Source organism: Lasioglossum baleicum, chromosome 9 (assembly GCF_051020765.1).
Source record: "Lasioglossum baleicum chromosome 9, iyLasBale1, whole genome shotgun sequence".
NCBI classification, from domain to species: domain Eukaryota; kingdom Metazoa; phylum Arthropoda; class Insecta; order Hymenoptera; family Halictidae; genus Lasioglossum; species Lasioglossum baleicum.
Window position 1 is genome coordinate 15,483,973 of NC_134937.1, and position 27,926 is coordinate 15,511,898.

A 27,926-nucleotide genomic window follows, 5' to 3' on the forward strand; every position below is an offset into this window, starting at 1 on the left:
AAATTCAGTTTTATTTCACCTTAAAACGCCGAGATTACTTTCTTGCCAACCCAATATAATGAGTAGACCGCGGATCTTTATGCAAAATAAAAACTTTCCATCTGGATCGCAAGAAAGTGGGGTGAAATAAAAATTTAATTTCTTTCTTAATATGTTTAGTAGATTATAGATAATGTAATGGTACCTTTAAATTTTTTAATGTTTTTGCTGCTTTAAATTACGCCTACTCATTTTTACCATAAATGCATATAATCCGCAGTCTAATAATGAGAAACTGTCTCCATAAAACTACCCTTACAAGCGGCATTTCAATCTAAGAAACTGAAACTTTGATTGTTGATTATTGGAAATGGGTGTTAAGAAACGTACACTGCACTTTTAATATAAAACTTTTCTTTATTATAAGGCGTGGGAGGAAGCTCTTCACTTCACGAATTCTTAGCTGCGACTGATCCCAAAAGGAACACCTTTGGAAGCCCGTAAGGAAACTAGGATTCCCTCGTATTTCCAGACTTTTTATCAAATTCGATACTTCGTAATCTCTGTTAGGGATACGATTCTGAGACCATCGATTCATTTTTGACAACGAACAACAAGTTCATTGTGCTTGCAATTTATTGATAATCGAAAACCGATTTCGATTGTGATTTTAAACAATTAAAGTCTTATGGACGTACCCTCGGAAGTAAGTAGTTAAAGAATTCCAAATTTTTTGCCGGTTTTTAAACAATATATAATCAAAGAAATAAATTTGTTGAACAATTCCCGATGGATGCATCTTTTATATCTCAATAATCGTAAATTAAAAATATTAGAACCCGTCAAGAAAGCAATTCAGATTACTCTTGAATAAAGATTCAGGACACGATCGATATTCAGATCCAACATGATCAACAGTCATCATCCATATTGCTCCGTATAGTCTCATAAATCGTTCGAAAGTTTAGTGGCTACCCGTCATCCTCCTTCGAATCCTCTTAAAATACGTCGACGCTAACAGGTTGATGATATCGGAGTAAACTTTTTAGGGATGTAAGGAGACACCCTTCACGTTCTCCCCAACAGCGGTGATTTAACCCCTCAACGTGCAATTTTCCTGAAGATGAGTAGATGTCTGGGTTCCTAAAATATTTTGGCTGTAACACAAATTTAAACAAATTGTATATGTATCTAAATTTAATTCCTCAAAAAATTGTATTATAAATGATCATAACATCAAGATTGGAGAATGAGCAAGATGTTAAAAAATGTCCACACATATTCATAATTTCTAGAGGTTCCTAAAATATTTTGACAGAATTGCTTAAAATCATTTTGCAGCTCTCAGAATTTTTCTCTGAATCAACGCTTCAAAGGGCCCCCCAAAAAATATGCTGCACACTTTCTCCTCAAGATCTGTGCACAATCGTTCGAAAACAGATTTGAATAGTTCGATCGAATCGTTCGACTTTTTCGTTCGTCTTGGAGGCTCCATGATCCCAGGATCAAGTTATGATTCCGGAAAAGAGAGGTTTCTTCGCGGTAGCTCTAAAACGTTAGAAACGAACGCCTGTTTCTTAATTGGATCCACTAAAAGATCAGCGTGTCTCGCGCGAGAGGTACCCCGGGATACAGCATCTTTTCTATTTTTTTTCTTTTTGCTCTTTCCCCCTCTTTAATTAGCGGCTATCCTCGTGCAAGTTTCATGCGGATTGAAAGGAGACATCTCGAGAGTGACCTCGCGGAGATGCACGACTGCGTGACCGTGACCTCTTATCGCGATGGCCGCCGTATTAACTAAACAGAAAATCCAGGTCATTTAGATGGTTTCCTAATATTCCACGTGTACCCTACATACATACATGTATCCGACCGCCCACGGCTATCTTTCGATCAATCTCTCTGATCACTGTCTTCTTCATATTACGGGGGACAGACCGTTTCCCGGCTCGCGCGACATTTATTCGATACTTTTCTGATTACGGAACAGTTGATTCGTGCCGCTGGCGCCGTACGCAGGCCCGCTATCAGCGGCAGGGATCATTTAGGTCATACAGGGATTCTACGGAATGAACAGCACTTATAGCGACGCTTGATTAAAAAGTTCCAGTAAACTGTAAATTAGCAGCGAAAATCCGGAACGAAACAACGTCCCGTTAATCTCGTTAATCCCCTGCATTTTAATATCGAGTCGGGCTCGTGATGAAGATCTCGAACCACTAAACATGGATGCGTCGAAATCAAATTTCATCTTTTTGTTAGCAATGTTTAGCTATTCAAGAAAATTTAGATATACTATAGAGGTATATCTAAGAACAAGAAAAATCATTAGTGATAAAAATAATAAAAATTCTGTGACATTCAAAAAAGTATTTCCTTAATTTCTCTCTCTCTCTCTCTCTCTCTCTTATTTATAAAAATTCTAAATTCTTTTCATCTTTCTATTATATTGGATTGAACATTTTTAAGCATTTATGACAAAAATTACTAGTTGAAATACAAAACTGTCAGAACATTGAATGAATTTAAAAATCTTACTGTATTACTTACAGCTCGTTAAAATAATTCGAGAAAGAAAGGAATGACTATGTAGCTCTATTGTCTTGCAATTTATACAAACACTTTCTATTTTGCATAAAAATCCGCAGACCAGCATCATGCAAAGGACGAAATTATTTAGGCATTTCTTCAATCTTTTAGATATTGAAAAGAAGATCAGGGTGTTTTTTTGTTAGCAAACAAGGATGCTGACATGTTTTACAGAAAATTTTGAGAATACAATATTGTTTGGTAATAACGTTCTAATTTCTGCACTGGGATTTTTCGATAATATTGTGGCAGAACGCGGAGCAGAGGCATCAAAGAAAATGTAACAGACACACTGCTGTTTTAAACACTTGAGTTTAACATACACGCGTTCCATCCGCTGAAAGCTGCAAATGCAAGGGTTCGAGTGCATACGTGGGCGACTGTGCGCCAGGTCTTTTCCGACTGCTTTTTCGTTTCGCGTTGCAGCCTCGTGTTCGCTATATATCGCTCACTTTCCATTCTTCGTATTCCATAGTTCACGTTATTATCTCGGACATCGCAGTTCGCGAATTCGGTGTGCGCTCTCGTCGGGTGACCTTGTCGCTCGAAAATTCTTTTCTGCGTGGAAATTCGCGACGAACGGAAGATCGTTCCCCGATGCAAAGGGGCCGCCGAATAGCAAAAAAGAGAAGGAGAAGCTAGGAGGAGGGAAGAGAAAGATAAAGACAGAAAGAAAAGAAGAATTTCATCGGGGACTGAAGGTCGGCGGGCGTTGAAAAATTCACCGGATGACCACCGAAAAGGAACGTTCCCGACCGCTATTCAGAGCGGTGAGGTTACAACCCGGCCGGGACGGCGAAAACGGTCTTTCAACGAAAGTAGAGTAGTGCATCCGTGTCAAGGTCATCCGGCGATAGAGGATTCCAACGCGCCGGTGGATTCTAAGTTCGCAATCAATATCGAAACACGAGCCGCGGGCGTCGATATCGTCGGGACCAGGTGTCTGCGGACACGTTTCCCTCTTTAAAACCGTTGTCTAGCCTCGTTAGGGTCTCGATACAGTCACCGAGCGAGACAATGAAATGCCTTTGATCAAGGCAACGCGTAGAAATCGCCCGCTTAACGCGCTGACTAACGCTGCGGCCCTCAGACAATGCACGGCCCGCTCGATCCAACCTGCCACCCGACTTTTTAACTATTAAGTTGTTCAGAAAGCTCTGCGGATTTTCCGTTCAAAAAGATTTCCACGTCTTGTCCAATTATTTTAATTGGTTGCAAATCGTAACTTTGCCTCCGACTGTTTGGAAAAGCTCATTTGTTCGTTCAGCGCAGGGTTTCTCTTCAAGGAAAATAACAATTCGTTTTAAGAAAGTATCTATTCGTCTGTTTTCAAATCTGAGGATTATAATAATTCGTCTTGCATTGGCGTTACCTCAACACGAATTTTAGGATTATTACTAGATTGGGGATTTTATGCATTTTCGAAAGAATCGTTGAAGCTTCAAGTCATTTTAATAAGTTATTTAAATGAGTTTCGTTTTGATTACAGCTATTGTCTAATAAGAATTAATTTTTCCACTCGTAAGGATAGCAATAATGTTACTAAACACATTTTTTGGAACTGAATATGAAAATAAAAGCTCGATAGGAAACATTTGTATACAGAAGTACCGTAATAATCGGTGACTTATTTTTTAATTTGGCTTGCGTCCATAGAGAGTTTAATAACTATTCTCATTACCTCAACATGATCCTTGGCTGATACGAAACCTCTCCTTGTGAGTGTGCCTAATAGTACTACAGCTGGACTGTGGATTTTGTACATGCCAACTTTAATTACATAGGTTTAACATACTGAAAAGCTTTACTAATTGTCTTACGATATTTTCTATTCATTTGAACCCTGAATGCAGCAAATAAATTTCTTCTCGACATATTTTCATGGACCAATTGACAGTTTTGCCATTCTGGTCATTTTCACAATCTACAATCATTTACAACAATAAGCAGAGTAATGTTACGAAAAACAACTTCTGAAACTTGTTTGGATAGCAACACGAGCAAGAAATTGAAAGTACAAGTTCATACTGCAGTTTGAATTTGCTGTTTGACATTAAAAACGATAAGTACATTAAACACATTTTATTCTTGACTTTATTGCAATTTTTCACTGACGTTACCAACTTACAGTTTCTGGAACTCGTTTGAACGTAAACATGATATTCAGTGTACAAGTTCATGTACAACATCAACTTTTCAACAAACAATTCAAGAAGAAAAATTCTTACTGCATTTTTTGAAGCACCCTGTACACGAAGTTCAATTGAAATCAATGCGTAACTCTTCGGCCGACTCCTCTCGTAAGTGGATTAAGGTTTCAGTAGAATATGCTGTCAGTGGTCAGACACGAGAATCGAATGGAATCGAAAGAGACGGGAGCAGAAGGGGGGGGGGACGAGTTTTAAAATCGTTCGGGGATCGTAGTCACCTGTAGTGAGCCAGAGAATAATTTCTCGAAGGATGCCGGGAACGATTTTGGTAGCTTTCCAATTTGGTAGCGCCGCGCCTCGAAAACCGGCACGCTCCGACGAGCTTCTCATTGTTCCGTCGAAGCGGAGCTCGGCTTTCAGCTCGTTCGAGCATGAAGTCGATGCAACCGATCGTCGCTATTCATAGCGAACGTCGGGCGCGAAAACGGACCTAACGAAAGCGCGAGACAATTGACAGGTTTCCGCGGATAGTTACGTTTCTAGCATTATGTAACAAAACAATAAGCTGCGGCAACTGAAAATCCTTCCATTAATCGCGTTCAATTTGTTGCTAAGAAACCTATTTACGATTCTCCGCGGTCAACAATTATTAACAAATCCGTAAAGTCACCAGATTACTTGAAATATTTTAACACATTACTGACCAGTGATTATTGCATAATTTTGGAAAATCTAGGATATATGGCTAAACACTTTTTAATGGAACCTTCAATAGCAATAATAATTCAATAACGTCATCTAATAGTTTCATTTAAAATTGCAATGTAAAAGAAAATTTCCATGCTTTCTTTTGGTACAGCACAATCATTGAAAATTCTATTAATAGGCTATTCTATTAATAGGTAAAGTGTTAACAGTGTAAGTATTTTACACTATAAGAATTTTTTAAATTCTGTGCAAACTAAATTAAATTTCTATCCTAAGACTTAATCAATAATGTTACTGGATTACTTAAAATATTTTACACTGTAGGAATTTTTATTGCAAAACTGTGCAAATTCAGTGAAATTTCGATTCGAAGAATTAATCTATAATGTTGCTAGATTACTAAGAAGCATTTTACACCATAGAAATTTTCAGAATTCGCCCTAAATTGAGATTTTTATTGGAAGAGTTAATCTACGAATGTAATCTTGAATTATGGGCGTTTTAAAATGACATTATAGCTTCGATCTTAGATTTGAAGGCTGATTATGTCCTTTTTATCTAAACGCGAGTGTTGCTTGAATATTAACTATGTCTTCTTTCGCTAGAACATGAACAAAAACAAGCATTCTTACTTCCAACGAGTCACGCGAGATCTTCATTAAATAGTTAGCTGCATGATCTGATTAAGAGATGAAAGCATTAACACATTGAAAGCCACGTGAGTTATATCTGACTCACGCTGTCTTTGGTCAGACAAGAGGTTACGTGAATTAAATATAACTTCAATCATGGACTGGGCTTTATAAGAAAAAAATATGTAATCCCGGGGCTCAAACTTGTTTTTCTATTTTGACATTCAATGTTTCTAAAGAGTAACAGTCGGAAAGATTATTTTCAAAACATAATATAGATATCTTGTAGCATTCTTTGTGAAAGTTTTATTAAAAAATATTGAGATCTAGAGTAACTGTGCACTTTATCACACTTGGACACTCTTGGCACTGACTTACACCGTTTTTATTCCAATGTGGAGATACAGTGAAAACAGTTTTAGGAAATATAAGTTATATAGTCTAAATTAATAAATATGGTAGTGAAGCTAGGTAATTGAGGAAATTAAGGAAACATAAAAGTAGTATCGATTGATTCCGAGGTTCCTGGACGTTGGTTTTTCAATAATAAATAATGCAGATGTCCACGAACCCTAGTTTATACTTGAGCTTGCATGTGTGAATATAAAGTTTCAATAGACTGTTTAGATCCATACACGGACTAAGTCCCTAAAAGACATTTTTTAAAGTATTACTGTCTCACTATTTTACTAATTAGTACTATTAGTATATAGTATAGTACTATTAGTACTATTTTACTAGGTATTACTGTGTCTTACTATTTTACTATAAACATTACTGTTTCAATTACTAGTTAGAAACGACAGTGGTATTAAGATGTTCTCTAGTCTTGGTTAAATAAATGTACTCTCAGTCTGACATCCGACCAGTGGTGCCTATGGAAATCCGTACCATTTAGAAAACATGGCGACACACACTGATTTGTAGTTAACAATTTACCCCTCATAAAATTTTCTGCTATTACTTCAAACATGTCTAACTATACGTGCTTCGACCATGTCCTCTTGTTACTGATGAAACAAAGCTGTTAGATGTAGAACATTTCTCTCCAAAGCTTGATCCCTGCATTTTCAAAATTAGAAGAAATACATCATTTTGTAATAGAGCTTGGCTCTTGTAATAGCTTAATAATTACTCCTTATACATATTAATACTTTTTTCAACTACTCTACATCCAATATCCTGTACTCAAGAAGAAGAGTACAACGTGTTGCACTTGGAAACAAACATTTTTCACAAATATTGCTATAGTTCGTATATCAAACAAAAACTAAAAATGCAACATATAAAGTGATCTCGCCTCTTCCAGAGCGCAGAGTCCTCTCACAATCAATTTTCTACTTTCGCTCCGGTCTGGGGTTTCAGTCCCCCAAGTCCCCTAAGTCCTCCGTTCGGAATCCCTCGCATCCATCCATTCAGCCAGTTCCCGGGAGCAACGGTTCTATCCCACCACGGCCATTTTTCCAAAGGCATCACTGCATCGGAGCGATCGGCGAGATCGGAATTGCACGATGTTGATAAACGTTGCGGTGTTCCAGTGGGGTACGACCTGGGCGGCGTGTCTACCTGCAGCAAAAGGGATCCGGAGCACGGGAAGAGGCCGACAGGTGGCAAGGAGCCGCACTGCCTCTACCCGGGCGATCTCTACCCGTTCACCAGGAAGCCGCTGTTCGTGGTGGTCGACTCGGACAACAGCTTCGTGTTTCAAGAGATACCGCGCTACTTCGGTCAGCCGTTGATGGTGCTGATGTCGCCGCAGGACACGCCGGCGACCCTACGGGACGTCCGACACGGCGGCAGCCTGTTCACCCTGTTCCTCCATGCCCCTCTCGCCGCCTTCTGCCTTATATGCAACATCGGTAGCCTGGCCGTGCACCACTGGGAGCGGTGCCAGCGTTACATCGAGCGATTCCTCATCGAGGCCTGTCAGCTCGTCACGCGCTCCAGATGTGGTAAGGACTCTTTCTATACTCTTCGCTTTTTTCTTCAGCCGTTTGTATGGCGCCAGGAATCTCAGGCTGTCTTAGACTGGCTCCTAATTGAATGCTGTGAGGACTCCACCACTGTTCCCTTCCTACTATTCTCGGTTTCTTTGTCTGTCGTCGCTAGAACGTCACCAGGACTTGGTCTCAGGCTGTATTAGGCCTTCTTGGGCTGTCTACTAATTGAACTTTGCACGACGACAAAATCGTTGTAGTCAATATAGAATTTAACTTCGTTCGAGTCTCGCCATGCTGATCAATCGCGTGGACAACAACTATTTCGTCGCTGCGACATTCAATTTTCACGTAGCCTAGGGTGTCCATCAATGTGGTTAGGACTCTACAACCCCTTGTTTCCTCCTATTCTCGTTTTCTTTGTCTATCGTCATTCTATCGTCATAATTGCACGTTGCGCGGCGACGTCATTGTTGACGTCAGTCCGAAATGACCACAATGAAACAGTTTAGTTGGTTTAATTGCCACAAATTGAGTACTTCAATGACAATTTGGATGTTCCCGGTCAAAAATGACTCCGGCACAGCACGTGGAGGGTTAATCAATCCGTGAGAACGACATTACTTACCCTACCGCTTGTAAGACGAAACAAATCGCACCCCGGCAAGAATAGTGACATAACTAAAAAATACAGTATTGTCACAATAACGATTTTTAAAAAATTATAAAATTTCCATCAAAATAGTACAGACGTCTTTAATCTTTCAAAAAAATATTTATTAAATAGAGTAGGCTCTATAAAATAATATTACGGATGCCTCCATCAACTCTAAGTTCGTGCCACTACGGATATGGACTAGCTCAAAAAGAAAACCTAACGTAACTGCCCTCGAGCAGTTCAATTAGGAGTTAGAAATATGACGTTTTTCTAGCATGTACGATAGAGGCAAACTAAACGCATCTATCACTGTTCCAACTTCAAAATCGTTATTTTTTGAGTTGTGTCATTGTTCTTGCCGGGGTGCGAAATGAAAGTGTTGTAGTTGTTCGTAAATAATCGATAAATTCACGGAAGGGCCACGAACTAATATGTACACCTAATATACAGAGAAAATGGATAGACAGGCTGAAGATCGTCGTTAGGCGAGGCTGATTCCTCATCGAGGACCATCAGCTCGTCCCGCGCTCCAGATGCGATAAGGACTCTGGCGTCTGTGTTTCCCCCTTTCTTCCATCTTTCTTTTTGTCCGTCGTCATTTGAATGTCGCGAGGAGTCCGTCTTAGGCGAGAGGGTCGGTGCTGAGAGATCTGGCAGTTCTAATTGGCTCGCAACGACGGTGGGACGAGGGATATCAGAGACACGGATCCGTGTCGGTGAAACTTTCTTGGCTCCGGTATGCTGATTTCGAGGACTGGTCCAGTTGGAACCGTTTTTTGGAAAGCCCGCGTATTGATCCCGGCGCCGGAAACGGGAACGGCAGCCTCGAAAGTGTATCGATTGCTTGGCGGGAAAATTATTCGACCTGGACACCACAGGCTGACGAATCTGTCTTTGAAATATTGACCACGTGTTGCGGAATACAGTATACAATAACGGCGGTGGTGGATACGACAAGTTAAACATTGCCGGAAGTGCTAGTCAATTCTGTCGAATTTGTACGTTTTGCGCGTCGTACACGGTCTCTGCTAATTCAATTTCCTTGAGGATTAATGTAGAAAGGGGCAAAAATGGGGTACTAAAAGAAAATTGCTTCGAAACATAATGCTTATTGATGAAATGTTAGAAATAACATTGTTCCGTTCATGTACAAGTTATTGTTACACGGGGGCTTTTACGTATTTATGACAGGAAGGTGTAAGTGCATTTTAAAACTGTGGAAAATTAAAACGACTGGAGGATATCGGTGTCCTATTTTCAACTTACTAGAATACGTAAAGGACGAACTAGATCAAGAGACCCGCTGATCACATATTATACATTAAACATCCATCTTAGTATACTAAAGCCAATTTAAACATTTATGACAAAAATAAGTAAGTGAAATACAAACACATTTTCATCTATTTCCTGCTCTGCACAATCAACTTATAAAATTTGTTTTTTTACATAAAAATCCGCAATTATAATTTTTATAATAGTGCCTTCTCTGCTAGATTTCAATATTTAACAGAAATAGGGTACAGTTGTTGCCAAGCTTCATTAATCAAGCTCATAGTTTATAGTTTTCAGAAGGGTAGCAATATTTCTAACAGAAGTAGACACTAAGCCCATGTTGTATGAGTACATACCCCCTCTTTTCTTATATTGTGTACATTATACGTACTGAATTGGACTTTACACGCAGAGAATGGGCGAAAGAATGTGAGAGGAGGAGTCAGAGAGAAAAGATGCTTCTATAAGAAAGAATCGTTGGCCGTTCATCAGGTAACGGGACGAAAAAGGGGATTTATGATTGCGTTACGACGATAAACAGAGTCTGGCCTAGATCCAGTTCGTGTTTATCGCTGAACCGGCAATCTCGTCTCGTAGACGCGTGATCTAGGGTCGGCCACAAAGGGGCTCCCTATTGTTCCTCTCGCGACAGCGATATGTCGTACGAGTTTTGAACGTACGAGTGGCTCCCTTTGTCGAGTATCTGATAGCGGGGGCTCTCCCCCGGCCTCTCGCCCCCCTCGTCTCGTTCCCCCGTCCCCCTTGAGTAACGCTTCGCGATACGTTTCGAGCCGGGGCTCAAGAAAGTTTCACCGAATCGATCGACGCGGCCGAACCGCTAGCTAACCGATACGATAATTCGCCCCGAAAGGTACAGGGCTGTCGAGATAAATCCGGAATTTTTTGGTAGTTCCACAAATAAGACGTAGATAAAGCAAATACAGTAATCGCGCGTTTACTGTCAGGGGTCGTCTGTGCGATCACTGTCAAGTGCCTAATAAGCACTGCCTACCCATTCCAATGCCGGCTAACGCCGCGCCTCTCATCTCGGGTATATCGGTGTGAACACCGCAACATTGACTCGAATTAATCGAATGTTCGAACTTCTTAATTTTCATTATTTTTTTATGGGACTTTCACTAACTTATTTCTGACATTTTTCTGATGAAAATGACACCAAGCACGACATAATTTGAATTGTATTTAGTGGTTTAATCGAGGGTGAAAGTTTCGGGCGCAAGGAAGGACAGCGACAACGCGGGCCTTTGAACTGTGCCGGCGACGGCGGCTGTCCGCGTCTCTTTCTTTCCCATACGCTGTTCTTCGTTGCGTTCGAAACTTTCATCGTCGATTAAACCACTAAACACAGTTGAAATTACATCGTGTTTGGTGCCATTTTAATAAAAAAAAATGCCAGAAATAAGTTAGTGAAAGTCCCATGGAAAAATATGTAATGAAAAATAAAGTATTTTTAACTGGCATTCCATTGTGAGAACACGCGGACCTTTTAACTGTGCCGGCTTTTCGATTGAAGTCTCGGCGCGGTCGGCGCTGTAGACGCATGCATAAAAAGATAGTGTCTCTGAACGATCACTGTCAGTACAGAACACGGCTGTTTGACAGTAAATGCGCAATTACTGTATAAACGAAGCTATCGTCGATAAGGTAGAGCACTATATAAGCCCCCAATCAGTGTACACGTAGGAAAATGTCAGGCATGAACCGAGAACACTGGTTTTATTGCGTGGTTTGCCTAAGGGATGACGCAAGTTTACGACCTAGCCAGGACATTCAGAAATCCTGGCAAAGGGTAGCTGCATCCCGAGCAACTCGTAGGAATCGTTCTGATTGCAGGAGAAGTGCGGAATTCGTGATCGAATTGAAAGAAAAGATTAATTAGGATTAACGAAGACGTCTGATATCACTAGTCTCCAGACTTGTAACCTCCCTGTAGCCCCAGCTGCAGTCCCCTTGACGATTACACGTGGGGCGCAGTCGAGACAAAGATAAATATAAAGCATCGCAGCACCAAAGATACCCTAAGCACACCATCACGGAGATGACGAGGAGAAGGGATTGAAGAGGAGGTAACGCGAGCCTGTACCGGGTTCAGGTGCAAGCTCAAGGTCGTGGCAACTCGTGGAGTTTATGCCATTCACTACTATTCTGCAAACGAATTTGCAGCAAAACGCTCGTTGCACACGGGACCGGAAAGTGTGCAAAAATCGAGGTTGTGCACAGGGCCCGCTCTAGGGGCGGGCAACCCGGACATTTGTCCGGGGCTCCAAAATTTAGGGGCGCCATTTTGGCTGTAAGTGTGTGAAAAATATTGATGTGTTAAATACCCAATGAATAGAAAATTTGACTTTATTAAAATTTAAATAAGATGATTTTATTTTTATTGAAAATAAAAAATATATATATTCTTAAGGGGCGGCAATTTGTCTTTTTGTCCGGGGCGACGTAACCGCTAGAGCGGGCGCTGTTGTGCATCGAAAGAAGTAGCCAATCATAGCGATTCGTAGTGTCACCAAGGGATCAAGATGAGTTTCATGAATTTTTATGCTCTGCCTGTTACTATAAGAGACACGCAGATTAATCTTTAGTTCCACTAGCAAATTTGTCCCCTCTTTTTCTTCATGATAACTAGACTGTTGGATTTTCGAGTTAATAGTAAAAATGGATGAGCGAAAAACAAAATCATAAATACATTAGCTAAATTTGAGAATGTTGTTACGTTATTTTCGACTTTTAAGATTATTCAAAGATGAAATATCGGGTTGGAACGAAAGTTCGTAGCGTTTGTAAAATAAAATTGGTAGCTAAAATTCAGATTATTCGTAGATTTATTCAATAACATATTTTCCATTTCTGTTCTATTACTTTTTGCTATCCTCGAGGTAACTTCTCGTGTTATTGAATAATTTTATCTTCGATTTTTTACGTGGAAACGCTACGAACTTTCTTTCCAACCGAATACATACATTGCTATCTAGATTCCATTTCTTACAATCGACTTAGAAAACTTATAGTTTGTATAAAAATCCGTAATGATAACCAATTGCAATTATTTGCGATTAATGACCAGTGACCATTCTTCTGATGTGTAATTTAAATAGTACACGAAAGAAAGTTTTGTTCCGTTCTTCCGGCAAATGTACGACTAGGAAACTTCGCATTTAAACCGGGGATCGATGGTATAGAAAAATTTTACATTCGCGTGTCTGTCACTTTGTGACAACTTCGTCTTATGTTACGCAACGAATTTTATTAACTATTTCATAATTCTATAGGTCTGACACACATAAACCTAACTAATCAAATTTTAAACACCGGAAGAACGTAGAGTTCGTCATTTCTACCTCTGACAATTGACAGAACTTTTACCAATAGCTCAGAATAATATACTCCCTTGTTATGCACACAGGGTGCTACCACAATCGGGGTAAAAAAACACAATTTCTTTGCTCGAATAAAATTGAGGATTAGAATTTCTCAGAATCTTTGATACATCTTTTGTTAAGTGGAATTGGTAATTCATAGACAGACACGTTAACCTAGTCTTTTGTGACTTGAATAAATCTTTGCGTCGCGATTGCCTCCCTGATTTTGTGTCACCCTGTACACATTCGGATCGCAGTCGTCTCTTATCCGACAGCTGGAGACGTCAGCCGCCGACAATGATTTCGTTAGGCCGCGGCGAGAGTGTTCGCGAGTCGCAAACTCCCGCGTTTATGCGACGAGATTCTCGACGTCGCCTCTCACAAAATCTGGAGCAAGGGTTTATCAACCGTTGCGTAATCTCTCTCTGGCAGATTTTGCTCGACCCTTTCGTTGCGACATCGATGCCCGACTTCGAGAGTTGTCTCTGCTTGTGTCTCGCTTCTATGTTCACGGCTCCTAAAAGAGGAGAAAGATCGTATATAATGATCCAATGTATACAATAATATGATAATAAGCTGAACAATACACAGCCCAAAAATTTCTGTTTCTTTTATCCATAATACAATAATGATAATAATTCTATTTCGTATGTTTTAATTCCACTTATGTGTTTAAAAAGTCCATATCAGCTAAAGGATAGTCAAAACCAAAGTTCCTTATGTTTGGGAGAGTCAAATTTCCGATTCTTAACGTGTTGACCAACACGGGAAATATTATACTGAGATGAATGTCTATATTATAATGAAATAAATATTTTTAATAGTTTTCAATGAGGCACTTAAAAAAGTGAAGGTAATATAAGAAAGTACAAAAACATAATCGCAATAATAATCTTAATAATAGCAAGCAAAGTAGAAATTCAACTATCGATTAACAATTCCTGTCTGCACCATGTACCTCCGATTCGAGCGAAGTAAATAATACTTACGTAAAGCGTATAACATACACGTGGCAGTCAACGTGTTAAAGCCCTACTTCTGCGGGGAATTGGTTGGTCCGAGTATAACCCTATAGTCTAACCACGCTATAGTCTGATCAACGGAGTAGAATCGGTGCGAGTAAACAAAACATCGGCGTGCTAAGCACGTGATAGATTCAACGGCGATAGCTATTGGTAGTATCCGACTAATCCAACCTTGTTCCACCTAAATGGTCCAACCAAAATGGTCTAACCAAAATCGTCCCACGAAAGTGTTCATCTCGTGTATTTGTTTATAGCCACTGATTCGACTTGCGCGTGCTATAGTTGGCATATTAAATTGCACCTACTATCTGGAGGTAGAAGCTAATGCCTCGATGCTCCATCGATCAACTATTAATCCTTTTGTTCGGCTAATGAAATTGTCTGTGGATCTGAAGAATCAGCAATAAACAAAAAACAGACCAATACTGTGCGCATCGCACGACCGAAGTGAAAACTTCTATGGCGATTACGCACTTGTCTGTTTCTGGTTCGCTCGGCTTAACTCGGCTCCCCGAAGTTTACACGAATAGCGTTTCACCTTGGAGCGTGACGGATCAGACTCATTCACTGCCCAGCAATTATGTACGCGGTGCGCCTAAAGAAGTTTTCACTTAAAACATCAAATTATATACATGGAAGCAGACACGAATACTGTCTGAACCAAATGGTGAACCACGGCTTACATTTCCCCACTTGTGCACTGATTGGTGGCTTATATAGTGGAGCTATCTTATCGACGATTTCTTTGTTTATATTTGCCCTACCTCCACCTTATTTATAGGACTGTCCAAACAAATTTTTGCATAATCCCACCTTTGCTAGAGTTAAGAGCGGAGTCTCGGAGATCCCACGTGCGCCATCTTCTTGTGAACAGGCAATAGAGACGTGTGGGTACCTGAAAATACCAGGTCGAAAAGTCCGCGAATTTTAGACACCGGGAGTGATTTAGTCGGGAATGATCTTATAATGTGCATGAGTGAGATAGCGGTACCCGGCACGTATCAAGGTTCAGTCCGGGACCTAGTTTTTTGGAGGTAACGGCGGACACTTAAGTGTTCAAAAGAGCGGACGCTTAAGAGTACACTACTGCATGGCCTGGGGAACATCTTCCCCGTCGTCGCTGGGAGTCGCCCCTTCCATTACTCTGGCGTTTCCCGTATATCGTAGGTATGAGCGTGTGCGTTAGGACAGTCCGTGTGTGAGGCGTGAATAAGTAGGTAACTGGCTGCACTGTGTGGGACCTAGTATACGTGTATAGATAGGTGTAACGTCATTACGCAGACGCAGGTGTAGAGTCAAGTGGATGTGGTGGGAGTAGCTCAATAGAAAGGGAATAGAGACCATGTGGCCTGTGCGGTCCAGTAGCAGAGTTATCAGACGAAGTGTATACCCCGCTAAATGTCCATCCCCCTCTACCACTAAATGTGGCTCGACTCTCCTCTATCGACTCTCTGCACGAGGAGAATACGTGACATTATTCCCACTACCACTGCTGGCACCTGCTAGCCAACCGCTGACACTGTCAGGTATTCTCCTCATGCAGAGAATCGCTAGACGAAAATCTGATGGTAAAGACAAAATTTTTGGGATCTCGCGCAGCTAATCGTGAAGTGGTACCTGCATCTGACTTTTGTTTATCGGTGTTGACAGAGACCAGCGTGTTGCAATTCTTCGGTGACGATTTCCTACGGCTGTTGCTGGTGCGCTACGTGTTCTGCGACGTGGTTATGAACCTGCACCGGTCGTTCAGGGGTCGACAGCAGAGGCCCCGGTGCCACCCGCCGTTACCCGACGCGGAGGTTCTCGAGCACCCAACGCTCCATCACCTGGTGCTCGACTTGGCCGCGTGTCTCGACTGCCGCGACCACTTCCCGGACAGCAACGAGCTCGCCTGACCCCGGCATCTTCCCTGCCCGGCCACCGAGTCGACGTCCCTGCTGCCGCCGTACAGCCACGACTACGATTACGATTACTGTAACTATAATTGCAAGAATAAAATCGTTACACTGAGACCTCATTAAAAACAAAGAGACCGCGACACGTCTAACGGCGAGTAATCGCGTGCTCGACTAAACCGAGAACGAGAGAACGCAAGAGACGAAATATAAAACGAGAGAGCGAGAGAGAATGAGAGAAAGAGAGAGCGAGTGAGAGAGAGAGAGAGAGAAAAAGAACAAACACATAAAGGAACTATCGCTCGATCGAACGCCGCGGGCTTCGACGTACACGTACACGCTTGCACAAGCGTGGCCCCGGGTGCAACGGTGAATTTCCGGTGCCATAATTTGCACAGGTCACCGATGCAGCGAATACGGAAGTTCTGTTTGCCGGTGATCTGCACGGAAACGTCTCTTCTATGCTAGCTTCTTAGCCTCTTCGAGCTGCCGCGGGAGACTCTCGTGTCCTGAGTTATGATTAGATCGCGGATGTTATGCATTTATGGTCGAAACAAGTTGGTGTGATTTGACACTTTTGAGTGCCGCGTCTTCCAGAAATGGGAGTTATTTGACCTAGTTCGAAAGTCGATTTTTGCGTTGAACAGCCTGGCTACCAAATTTAATTAGGATTCGCTGAATGCGGAATGATTGACAGAGTACTCAGTGCGATACATCTTAATCCTTAAAATAAATCATTCTGTTTTCGTGGAATTCTTGAGGTTACTGGATTGGCAAAGTGTTAAAATAGTAGAGGAACTATTTTCAACTAATTAAGATTATCAAGATTACAAAGATCCGCAATCTAATTATGACTTTCTCGGTTTTCACTCTGGACTGATTTCTCTTCCAGATATTCTCGTGCTTCATCATTAATAATTCGCTATAATCTATCTTATTCTGTTCAGAATCTTCGTTACCAGTCTGACACGATATTATAACGACAAGAGTTGAATATTTAAAAATATCTGACCACTTCTAGTTCGCAGCAACATTTTAGTGATATTTCATAATACTCCCAGGACACGAAGGGGGGATCATCTTTTCGTTGCGCGGATTATCTTCTAAGATAGATGGATTTGTAATCGAAAAGTTAATCAATCAATCTTCTCTGAAATATATATAAAGTAAAAATAACTAAAATTATGTGCTAAACAATTCGTTCTTGAAGAGGTTAATAAGGTACATATGACAAAACACCAATCGAAGATGCAACAAAAACGAAGGATTTGGTCGGATGAACACTCGATATTGAATGTGCTACTACACTGGATAGAAGGGCTCGTTTTAAAATCACAGCTGCAATTTTTCCACTATTACAGCTCTGTATCATTCTTCCGAGTATTGCAATTCTTTGTACGTTCAAATGCAAACTAACTTCATTATAGATTGTTCGTACATGTACAAATGTATGAATGTTTCAATAAATTTTTTGTCATACTCTAGTGTAACTTCAAGATATCACTAGACTGTGGATTTTATGCATTCATTGCAGTAATTAGTAGATCAGATATAAAACAGTAAACTCATTCATACTCTTGCATTATTTTCAACTGATTGATATTGCATTACAGTAGAACGTCGCTCGTTGCGAACTCGTTTATTGCATACTATGTAGTAATCCCCACCACAAGTTCTTAGAAGTTTTGAGACTCATGGTGGGGATTGTGGTGGTAGTACAGAATGGGAAAGTGAGATTCGCGTGATTCGTTACTCCTGAACAAGATTCTACTGTATTGCAATTAATCCTGAATTCATTAACCCTTAGCAGTCGCGGGGTGACACAGAGTCACCACTACACAAATTGCTGTACCATTATTCACAATATTGTTTAGATTATTAAATATGTTGGTATCTAATCAATTACTAAACATTTAAGTATTGTATGAGGTGTTATATCGATTGCATATCCATAAAATGAAAACAATCATATAGAATCGAATTATTCTGGGTCGAAGGAAGTGTTTAATTTTCGAGTTAAAGTACCTCCGAGTGCAAAGGGTTAATTTTAAAAACAAAGAGGTAAATATCTATTTAATCGTTATATGTTGCAATTAATGCAGACAATCTGCATAAATATCTGCAGTCTAGATATCGCGTTTTGCAACCTAGTTCTGAATACGGTTGCATAGATACAAACGTAGACCCTTATTCGAGGTTTCCATTCAATTAACGACAGTTATAGTTGAAGAATTGCGAACTGGATTGTTTCGAGTAGAGCCATTGTGCCTCGAACGATTCAAGAAGACTCCATATCAAATTACTTCTAAGAAACAGAACTTTCGTGGAATAATACTCGGTCGCGGCGGACGTATCGGGCGCGTTCTCATCGTTCCACCCGGTGTACACGTAACAAGTGGTTAATATAAATGATCGACGCCGTGTCTCAGGGTAACCCGGCGTCGGATGGAGGCGTCAAAAAGAATCTCGCGGCGCCGGGGACGCGTTTCTCCGCGTGAACAGTAAACAAACAAACAAAAAAAAAATATGGAGAACACAGAATGAATGAGAGAAGAGAGAGAGAGAGAAAGAGCGAAAGCGAGAGAGAGAGAATACTCTGAACATTCTATGTAACCGCGACACACCGCTGCCAGTTTTTTGCTACGGACTAGTAATGAAACACAAGAATAAAAATGAATAAAAGAAGAAAAAAATCTATATGTGTGCACAGCGAGTAACGAAAGTGTTCGAACGTCGGGCAGAGATCAATGGGCCGTTATGTAAAAGTTGCTTTGAATTACTAAAAGGCGGATTCGATTGTACAAACGCTCAAGAGCTCTCGACGAGATCGCGAGGCGGCACGTGTATCCGAGACTCGTCAAAAATCGATCGGAGAGACACGATTTTTGTTCTCCAAGCGCATCGGAACCACGATTAAAAACATATGTACAGATTCTGTGTTATGTTTTTCTTAACACGAGCTTGCTGTATCGTAATATACATACTACGTACATGTACATAAGTGTTGCTTTCATCGAGGACATTTTGTAACTTTGATTTTAGCGTGAACGACTGAAAAAAATCGATTCTCTGTCCGAGACATCATCTGCCAACTGAAACTGTACTCGCTGCTAAAAGATATTCTATATACTTAATCTGAATATTTTATATACACTTTTGATAAATAGACTGCGGGTTCGATGCGTGTCAAGCATAAGTATTATATAACCTATCGAAAGACATTTCCTTTCGATTCTCATCTTTGTGAATTAATTTCGAGAAATTAATATCTGCATAATGATACGCAGTCTATTGGTGAATGTGTGCTTGATACACGTGCAGGTTTATTAGAACGTTGCGTGAGAACAATTTTTGCATAATAAACGTTCGATCAGCCCTTCGTTGGAACACTTCCGTCACTCATTGTACATAAATATAAATATAAATAAATATATATATACAAATATATATATATATATAAATATAATATATTCTGTCACTGCGTCGATGGTAATTATACGTATGAAAGAAAGACATTGTGATTCTGCATGTGAACGATGATGAGTGATTTGTACGCACTGGTGCTTTGTACGATTTAAGCTTTAGCGTGTTGTTGGTTCGGTTCGACTCGATTCGGTACGGTTCCGGATATCCAACGCAGATAGCACGCTCGATCCCCTATCCCATTTCCGTTCATTGCTCGATTACTATATTCGAACTTCTTCAACACCTCTCGAACGTTTCGACCTGTTACTGTACTCGTCGCCGAGTATTTTCGTCAGATACTTTCCCAACGGAGGGAAATGAATAATACTCTATTTTTCAACCCTCCAGTGCACGGGTCAAAAGTATCCATCTTTTCCGTTGACATTTCCTTTAAAAAAATCGGAGCTTTTCTTACACAATGCTATCGTTGCTACATTGCGTAAAGCTAATAAAACTAGAACTCGTTGAGGACTTCCAAGATCATATAAAGGAAATTTAAAAAAACACTGAATCCGTGCATTGAAGGGTGAAACTCGTTGAAAAGAGAACATAGAACAATTATCTTTTCTACTTTTCTATCATAGATGTTCTGTCTATTAGTTCTTTCTATTGGAAACATGTCGACATCATTTTCTCTTGTACGAAAGGTAACAAGCTGGTCTTTTGCTCTCTACAAGTGCAACATTATTGTAAACGAAAAATACAGTACGTTCCTTTCTCACAATTTTACCAACAATCGTTAGACTGCGGATTTTGTGCACTTGTGGCGGAAATGTGTAGGTCAAATGCACAACGATGAAAATATTCAGAAACTGTTCCAAAGCTGTATTATACCCGACTCGTTCGAATTACTAAGAAAAGAAAAGAATATCTGTTTTCTGTGTACTGCGATTAATGCAGAGATTTCTTATTTTGCATAAAAATCCGCAGCCTGATAATCAATTGTATTAAATACGTTTCCTACTTCCAGTATTTCACATCTAAATTTTAACTTCAGTCAATTATTTCGTGAGTACAAGAGTGGAAGCAGAAATTCGTTATGGCTGCCGAGTCGCCATTATCTCTTTCGAATGGCGAGCCTATGAATTGAATTTATGTCGAACGAGCGAAAGAGTTGCTCGTGAGATATTCTATATAGTGACAACATTTAATGACGAGTGTAGGATATATAGTTCGGGACAGCGTCTAGTGTGAAAACCGATTTTTAAGAGCTCGATAGCAGGACGAATCGTCGAGTGGTTTTGTTGAATGTTCAGCAAACATGGAGGATCGGATGTTGGCCCCGACATGCCGGACTCGATCGTGCATTGTTGTACGCGTCCGTCGGATTTACGTAATTCTATTTCGGTTGACGCTCGCTACCGAGGCGTCGATTTTCCGACTCCTCTGCTCCGTCTCTCTCTGGTCGTTCCCCACCAGCAATCGGCCGAATATCACCCACGCACCCAACTCCTCCCACGTCTCGCCACGTTTCTCGCTCGATTCCGTTCGTCTTCGTCCGCCATGTCTCTCATTCGATCCCCTTGTTCTACAGGGCGATTCATTTGAACTCGACGAGCCCGGACTGAACGCGTTACCCGTTCCGTATCGGGGCTGTTGATTTAGTGGGACGTTAATACAGTAGTGCACACACTTAAGCGTCCACCACTATCCCCTACGATCCCACAAAGAAGAGACCTCGAACCGATTAAAACTTGATACGTGCCGGGTATCGAGACCACACACATCCCCTATCCCTCCTTCAGTTGAATTTTACAGAAGCCACTATCTCCATTCAAGTGTCCGCATTCGGTCCCGACTACGGACGCTTAATTGTGCACTACTGTACCCGCTCTCAGAATTAATCTAACTTCAACTGAATTCTAGGGATATAAGACTGCAACAGCAAGGATTGCAAGCTTCATAAGAACAAAGGAAAGCAAGTAGCAATTCGAAACATCAAGTTTTCAAGTTGACGAAGAAACACAAGTAGGAAACAAAGGCTCAAACACCATGGTTTGAAAGAACTGATATCTTCTCTAGATCAGGGCCACGAATAGACTGTTCGCAATCATCTTTGGTGTCAGTAATAGCTTTTCTGAACGCAGGATTCTCCATTCTTGACATTTTGCAATCTCTAGACCAGAAGATATAGTAGTAGATGTGTACGAACCCAAGAAGTACTGGTGGAGAACAGACAACTTGATTCTAGAATCACTTTGATGTAGGAGATCATCGACAGCCACAGAAATATCCATCGACTGAGCTCTTGCAGTATTATCTATATGAGGAATCATTGAAGCAATCATAGGGGATAAGAAAGCTCTAGGCCATGAAACTGCTCTTCCAAGAATCTCTTCTTCAGTAATTAACACTCTACCAAGACCTTGATCGAACAATTCGATAGTGACAGTTGGAAAAGAAGCTGCAATCCTTGGCAAAGAAACAACACTAGAATCTAATTGTACGGTACCTGGATTCTGATCAGACAAATATTATCTGGATACGAAGATACTAGGTCTAATAGCAAATGTCTTGAATACCTGGTGAACAAAATTGATGCTGTGTCCTAGATAGACGTAGCCAGGTACCTGGGTGAAGAAAGTTATCTCGATACAATTCCTGCGCGGACAAAAATGATTGGAGTACTTGGGTTTTAAACAAAAATGATCCAAGTTAAGAGATGTGTACCTGGATCCCAAGGAGATAAAAATTCTTTGGCTGCCTGGGTTCTAGATAGACAGGAACTACTTAGGTTTTCGAGTCACTGAAAAATACCCGAGTACACGTGTGACAGTTCAATCGATAGATCGTTCTTCGGGTACTTTCCCACAGATCAACAGCTCTGTTTGATGTACAATGAGACCCTTGAAACGGAGATTAGATTATTTTGAGGGGACAGTGCCCCGATTTTTGAAAGTCACTGGTAGCCTCTTGAATCGTAAGAATCTTGTGCCCTCTCGCGAGGGTCGGAGACGGGTCAGATTCTTGTCTAGATAGAACGAATAGGGGATTTCAGTTATAAGGGAACTGCGTCGTGACTTTTACAGCGACCCGATATATATTGTGATATATTTATTTTTATACACGTAACGTCACGAGATAGAAAGGAAGAAAAAAACGTACGTCTTAAGTCACTGTACAGTATTAGTTCGTGTGTTTCCAATCGTCATTTCAATGGACAGTTATAAATTCATCGACTTGTTCTATTGTTCATTCGTGTAGCCGATTAGTTTAGCGAGGGGAGGCTCGTGCGACTAGTTTTACAAGCAATTCGGGCTCGTCGAGTTGTTATTCGAGTCGCGAATTTATTCTAAGATTCTCCAGCATCGAGGAAACAGTGTCTCTGCACAACTGAACCATTCGTTGCTGGAAGATAAAAACGATAAAAAATGTTTCTATTATGAGAGCTGCAATATAGGGGTTGAACGATCTGTATTAACTTTTCTAGGCAAAATTTCATTTCAATTCAGGTTCAGTAGTGTAAGAACGTTTGCTCCAATATGTCATCACGAACGATCATGGCTCGAATATTTCTGCAATATTTGAATCAGTATAGATGAATCGCCCTGTACGTCATCCTCATTATCTTCCAAGCTCTCTTCATTCCCCAAACGTCCCGCCATTTTGCTTCTAAGCCCATTCCCCCCAGCGGGTCGCCGAAGCGTCATAGAGGCCCAACCGCGAGGCTCGTTTATTTATAAACAAAGAAGAAAAATGGAACGCTCCGCGAGCCGGCAGCCGCGTCTCTCATTGAGTCCGAGATCACGATGACGATGACGATTCGCCGAATTGAACGAAGCTACCCCGTAACGCGCTCGCGTCCGCCATTACGTGGGAATGTCTCGATCCAGCGAGGTGAGGAGAGGCACGATGATAAAGAGAATAACACTACAAACAAACAAAAAAGCAACAACAAAGATCGAATAAGAGTTCAACTGTGTTCGTGTGTATATACAATACGATTATGTAAAACGTAGTCTTTATAAAAATGAGAGAACGAAAGGAAGAAGAGAAAGAAACGGAAAAGGATACTGAGGTAACGACTCGAGAATGGAGTCATCGATTTACAGTATTCTCGGACGAACGTTCGCGCAGCATCGTTCTTAAGGGATTATCACACGTGTCCGTAAGAGAAATATTGAATTTTTCCCTTAAACGAGGATTCTCATTTTTCAGGATGGTCAGTGTAATAGTTGATCATCAAGGCATCATTGAATCGGTAATATTTTAGCAGGATATCGCGTTTGAACCTTCAGAAATACAATCCAAAAGAAATTCGACGTTATAGATAGTCGCTCTTAACCCTCATACGTCCCTCAGAAATAGTTGCATATAAAAGTCTAGGATAATATTTCACCGAGTTTTCATTTACACGTTAAAAACAACAAATTATGTTTCGTTTATAGCGTCTCGCAACGCAAACTGAAACAGATCACTTATTTCGCAGTACGTAAAAATAGTGAACTGATGAATTTTCAACCTGAGGAACGTATAAAGGTTATATCGTAAATTAAAACCAGGTTTTTACAAAACCATATCTGTACAATTGATTAATAAGTATAGTTTGGAAGATAGTAGAACTGTGTTATTTATAGTTCTCGAGAAAAATTTGTTTCACTATCTACCAAAAATTAAATTTGAATTTCTTATTTTGGATAAGTGATTACAAATATTACAAATTCTGGATTAGCAATCTTTCCGCAAAAGGAAAATAGTTGAACGACAGTCTCATAGTTTCCAGTGTGTGATAACCCCTTAAAAGACTACACGCGGCACAGTGTATTATAAACACATGTCCTGTACATTCTCTATGTTTTGTAAGAGCCCGCAATCTTCGAACGCGATAATAATACGCTGTGCGTGACCTAACCACCCGGCATCGCGGTTACGCGACGCGTACGCAAGACGATCGTTCTATATTTACTGTTTATAATGTCCAGCGAAATTGTGGTCGGTGAACAAGATGCAACGAACTCTTCTAATCAGTCCCCTGGGGACCATGGATAACCTTAGAATCTACCGGACCTTGCATACCTTGCTCGAAACCCCCATAGAGTACCCCACCCATTTTCAAATTATGCGATCTGCTGTGGATGCATTTGCAATCTACGTAATGCAATTTTTCATACCGAATCAGCCGGAACTATCTGAACTAATAAAAAATTTAAATAATTCTCTTGTAAAAAGTTAGGGTAAACTTTACTTTACCGGACTCAGAATTAGTACCTTTCTCCTACGAATCATGATGTATTTGGTATGTAATCCAGTAGATTTGTACCCGGCGCGGATGCAGATCGAAGTTTCGATCTTCTAGGATGAATAGTTGGGAAGCTATGATCGCTTAAAGTTGAGCATTTTTGACAGGTAAGGGCGCCGCCATATTGGTTTGTAGTGACGACCGCGAGCCGCTTACCTTGCCGCTCTCGACTTAATCCTAACCAACTCAATAAGCGGCGTGCGACCGTCACTACAAACCAATATGGCGGCGCTCTTACCTATCAAGAAAGTGGAAATAAGCTCAACTTTAAGCGACCATAACTCCTCAACTATTGATCCTAGATGTTCGAAACTTCGAATACATACCAAATACATCATAATTCGTAGCAGAAAGGTACTAATTTTGAGTCCGGTAAAGTAAAGAGCAGCCAAAAGTTATCTTCACATTTATTTTTATAGAATTCAGAGTCTAACGAAATTAGGAAACGACTTTGCGGACAATGTGCACACAATTTCCAGAGAAACTTCGGATACGAAGGAGAAAGTTAAATGATCATAAAGTAAGCACAAAATGTGTAAATAGACTGCGGATTTATGCATTACTTATCAGTCTGCAAGTATTGTTAACCTTTTGACGTACAAAAACCTCTCACAAACTACATATGCTTTTTAAGCCATTTTACACATTCCAAGTAAAATATTGTTTAATATTAATAGGCAATTTTATCAGCAACATATCATATTATTGACACAGAGATCTTTTACTTTGCACGTAGATCCGCAGTCTACTCGTTTCCCACTAATCCGTACGGACGATCGAAGTTCTGCTGTACCTAAAAAATGTATAAATGCGAACCCGAATTTCTGAGCACGAGAACGTTTTGCGTGACCGTTTCTAAACGGGTTTCCAAACGGAATTGTCGGAGGAACCGTGTGAATAGATGATCCGGAGTCGTATCGAGGTCACCGGAAACAGATTTTCCGAGTTCGCTGCGGAATCTTGTCCGCCGACCATAAACGAGGAAACGGCCGGTGTCGGAGACCACGCGGCGATTATGGTCGTCGATTCTTAACCGCGGCCGGAACCACCCGGCTCCGCGGGGACGTCGGCCGTTTCCGGTTCTGGAGTCGATTCCTGGGCCACGTTTCGCCGACGTCGAAAGCAATTTTAGTTAGAAAACTGGGTGAATACAGTTAAGAGACACTTTGTGATATTCTGTCCTCCTCTGGCGCGTTCCCTCGCAGCTCTGCGATCTATAGTCGGATCGAAATATAGCTCAAGGTCACTACCCCGACGACGTTCACTTGGAATTTTTTATTGACTTGGAATAACTTTGAAAGGACAACAGAGGCACTTTGATACAGTTCTTTGGGAATTCTTTTTTTTTTAATTGTTACTGCGGTTCGGTCTGCAAGCTCGAATCCATTCTCTCTTCCCCGTTCACCGAATCATGCGATATCCGGCGCCCGTCTCATTCTGTTCTTTGCAGATTCGTTCACCAGATGGGATCATCGTTAACCTCACGCTTCCTCCTGCTCCGATTACGCAACTACGTCAAGGTAACATTCTTCGTGGTCGACTTAGGGGATGCTGCGTGCTGTCCTGCTGATGGAAACGTTACGGAGGCGTTTCGCATCGTTTTCGCATTGGGTTGTCGCATATGAAATGTCGATCTGCATTTAGAAAGTTGCTAGATCCGCTTAGATCCCCGATTGTATCACTGTTCGATCAGGCTCGAAGCGGTAAATATTACGTTTAGGGGAGGTAGTTCCGATGATCTTGACCTTGACATATGTTGTCAAGGGCAACATTCTGAACAACTTTTCTCTGTATACCCGTCGCTCGGACTTAGTTTCCGAGATAATTGCAGAAAACTATTGCTAGTACTGAATTGAATATTCCGTATTCGCTCCGTGGCAATGTAAGCCTGCTCCGGCGCGGCGTCACTTTACTGTTTTTGTAAACACGTTGTGGAGATCAGAAAGAAAATCGGGTCTCACTCTGTGGTCATACATATATTAGATGAGCTTTCAATTTTGAGAGACTACTCCTGGATTTTCGTCTGCGTGGCCTCTCCGCCCCCTCCACCACCTAATCCAAACTAATTCTGATCGCATAATCTTTGCATTCTATATAGCCGTCATACAGAATTTGAACTAGTAATGGAAAAATCATGCGATCAGAATGAGTTTGGATTAGGTGGTGGAGGGGGCGGATACGAAACCACGCATACGAAAATGAGAATATCTCGAAAATTAAAAGCGACCCCCCTATATTGGAAAAGGAAAAAGTTAAATTTCATCAAAATCGGAGAGGAGTGCCTCTTTCTAAATAATTGCCAAAACTTCTTTTGTTTATAACTTTTTACTCAAAATGTTGTCCTTGACAACATATGTCAAGGTCAAAGTCATCGGAGCTGCCTCCCCTAAACGTAATATGTACCCACGAAACATCAACGCTGACTATTTTTCATTCCGACAGTTCAATAAAAAGTAGATAGTATAAAGTGATCGAGAAAACGGTTAAAATTCGGACTTTAGATGAAACTTCGAGTTCTCTTGAGGTTCGCAGAATTTTAACGATAAGGAATCGATGGAAAATTTATTCGGAACGAGACATTTCATGTGCAGCAAACGTATAAACTACGGACATCGTACAGACACACGCGATTAAGTAGGAGATTACGATTTAAACAATTGAAAGCAGGATAGACGACGGAATGAGAAATTTATGATTCCTTTAGTCACTAAAATTCGAACGCAGAGTTGATTCTATAAACGTTGGACAATTATAAACGAATCTCGTTATTGATTATCATTAGGTCTTTAGCCAATAAAGTTCAATACGTTTTTTCCTAACGATTCGACGTTCTCTGGAATTGTGATATACGAGAAAGACACCGTTCCACTCGAAAAAGGGAAACAAAATTCACCTTTGAGCGAATATGCCTCCATCAGTACAAAAAAATACAATGTAGACGAGTAACGATATTACAGCAAGAATAATAATAAATTTTGAAGATCTTATGGA

At 40.8% G+C, this 27,926-nt stretch overlaps 2 protein-coding genes across 2 annotated transcripts in view; one reads left to right on the forward strand and one right to left on the reverse strand.

Moving 5' to 3' along the window:
- The window catches only part of LOC143212187 (protein SCAI-like), a 40,039-nt gene extending 12,113 nt beyond the window's left edge, over window positions 1–27,926 (forward strand). Inside the window, exons 3-4 of the mRNA XM_076430671.1 lie at window positions 7,597–8,010; window positions 15,987–27,926. Coding sequence (XP_076286786.1) covers window positions 7,597–8,010; window positions 15,987–16,231 — 659 coding nt within the window. The 3' untranslated portion in view covers window positions 16,232–27,926. The remainder of the gene's footprint in view (window positions 1–7,596; window positions 8,011–15,986) is intronic.
- Window positions 34–16,932, reverse strand: LOC143212192 (uncharacterized). Its single transcript, XM_076430676.1, has 3 exons — window positions 15,954–16,932; window positions 15,150–15,231; window positions 34–13,828 (listed from the first exon to the last, which is right to left on the reverse strand). The coding sequence occupies exons 1-3, from the start codon at window positions 15,957–15,959 to the stop codon at window positions 13,596–13,598; spliced, it is 321 nt and encodes a 106-aa protein (XP_076286791.1). The 5' UTR covers window positions 15,960–16,932; the 3' UTR covers window positions 34–13,595.

Excerpts from the sequence above, each read along its gene's own strand:
- LOC143212192 (XM_076430676.1), bottom strand. Across the intron at positions 13,829-15,149 it reads CGCTCTTAACTCTAGCAAAG|GAGCCGTGAACATAGAAGCG; the intron begins GTGGGATTATGC and ends CTCCTCTTTTAG.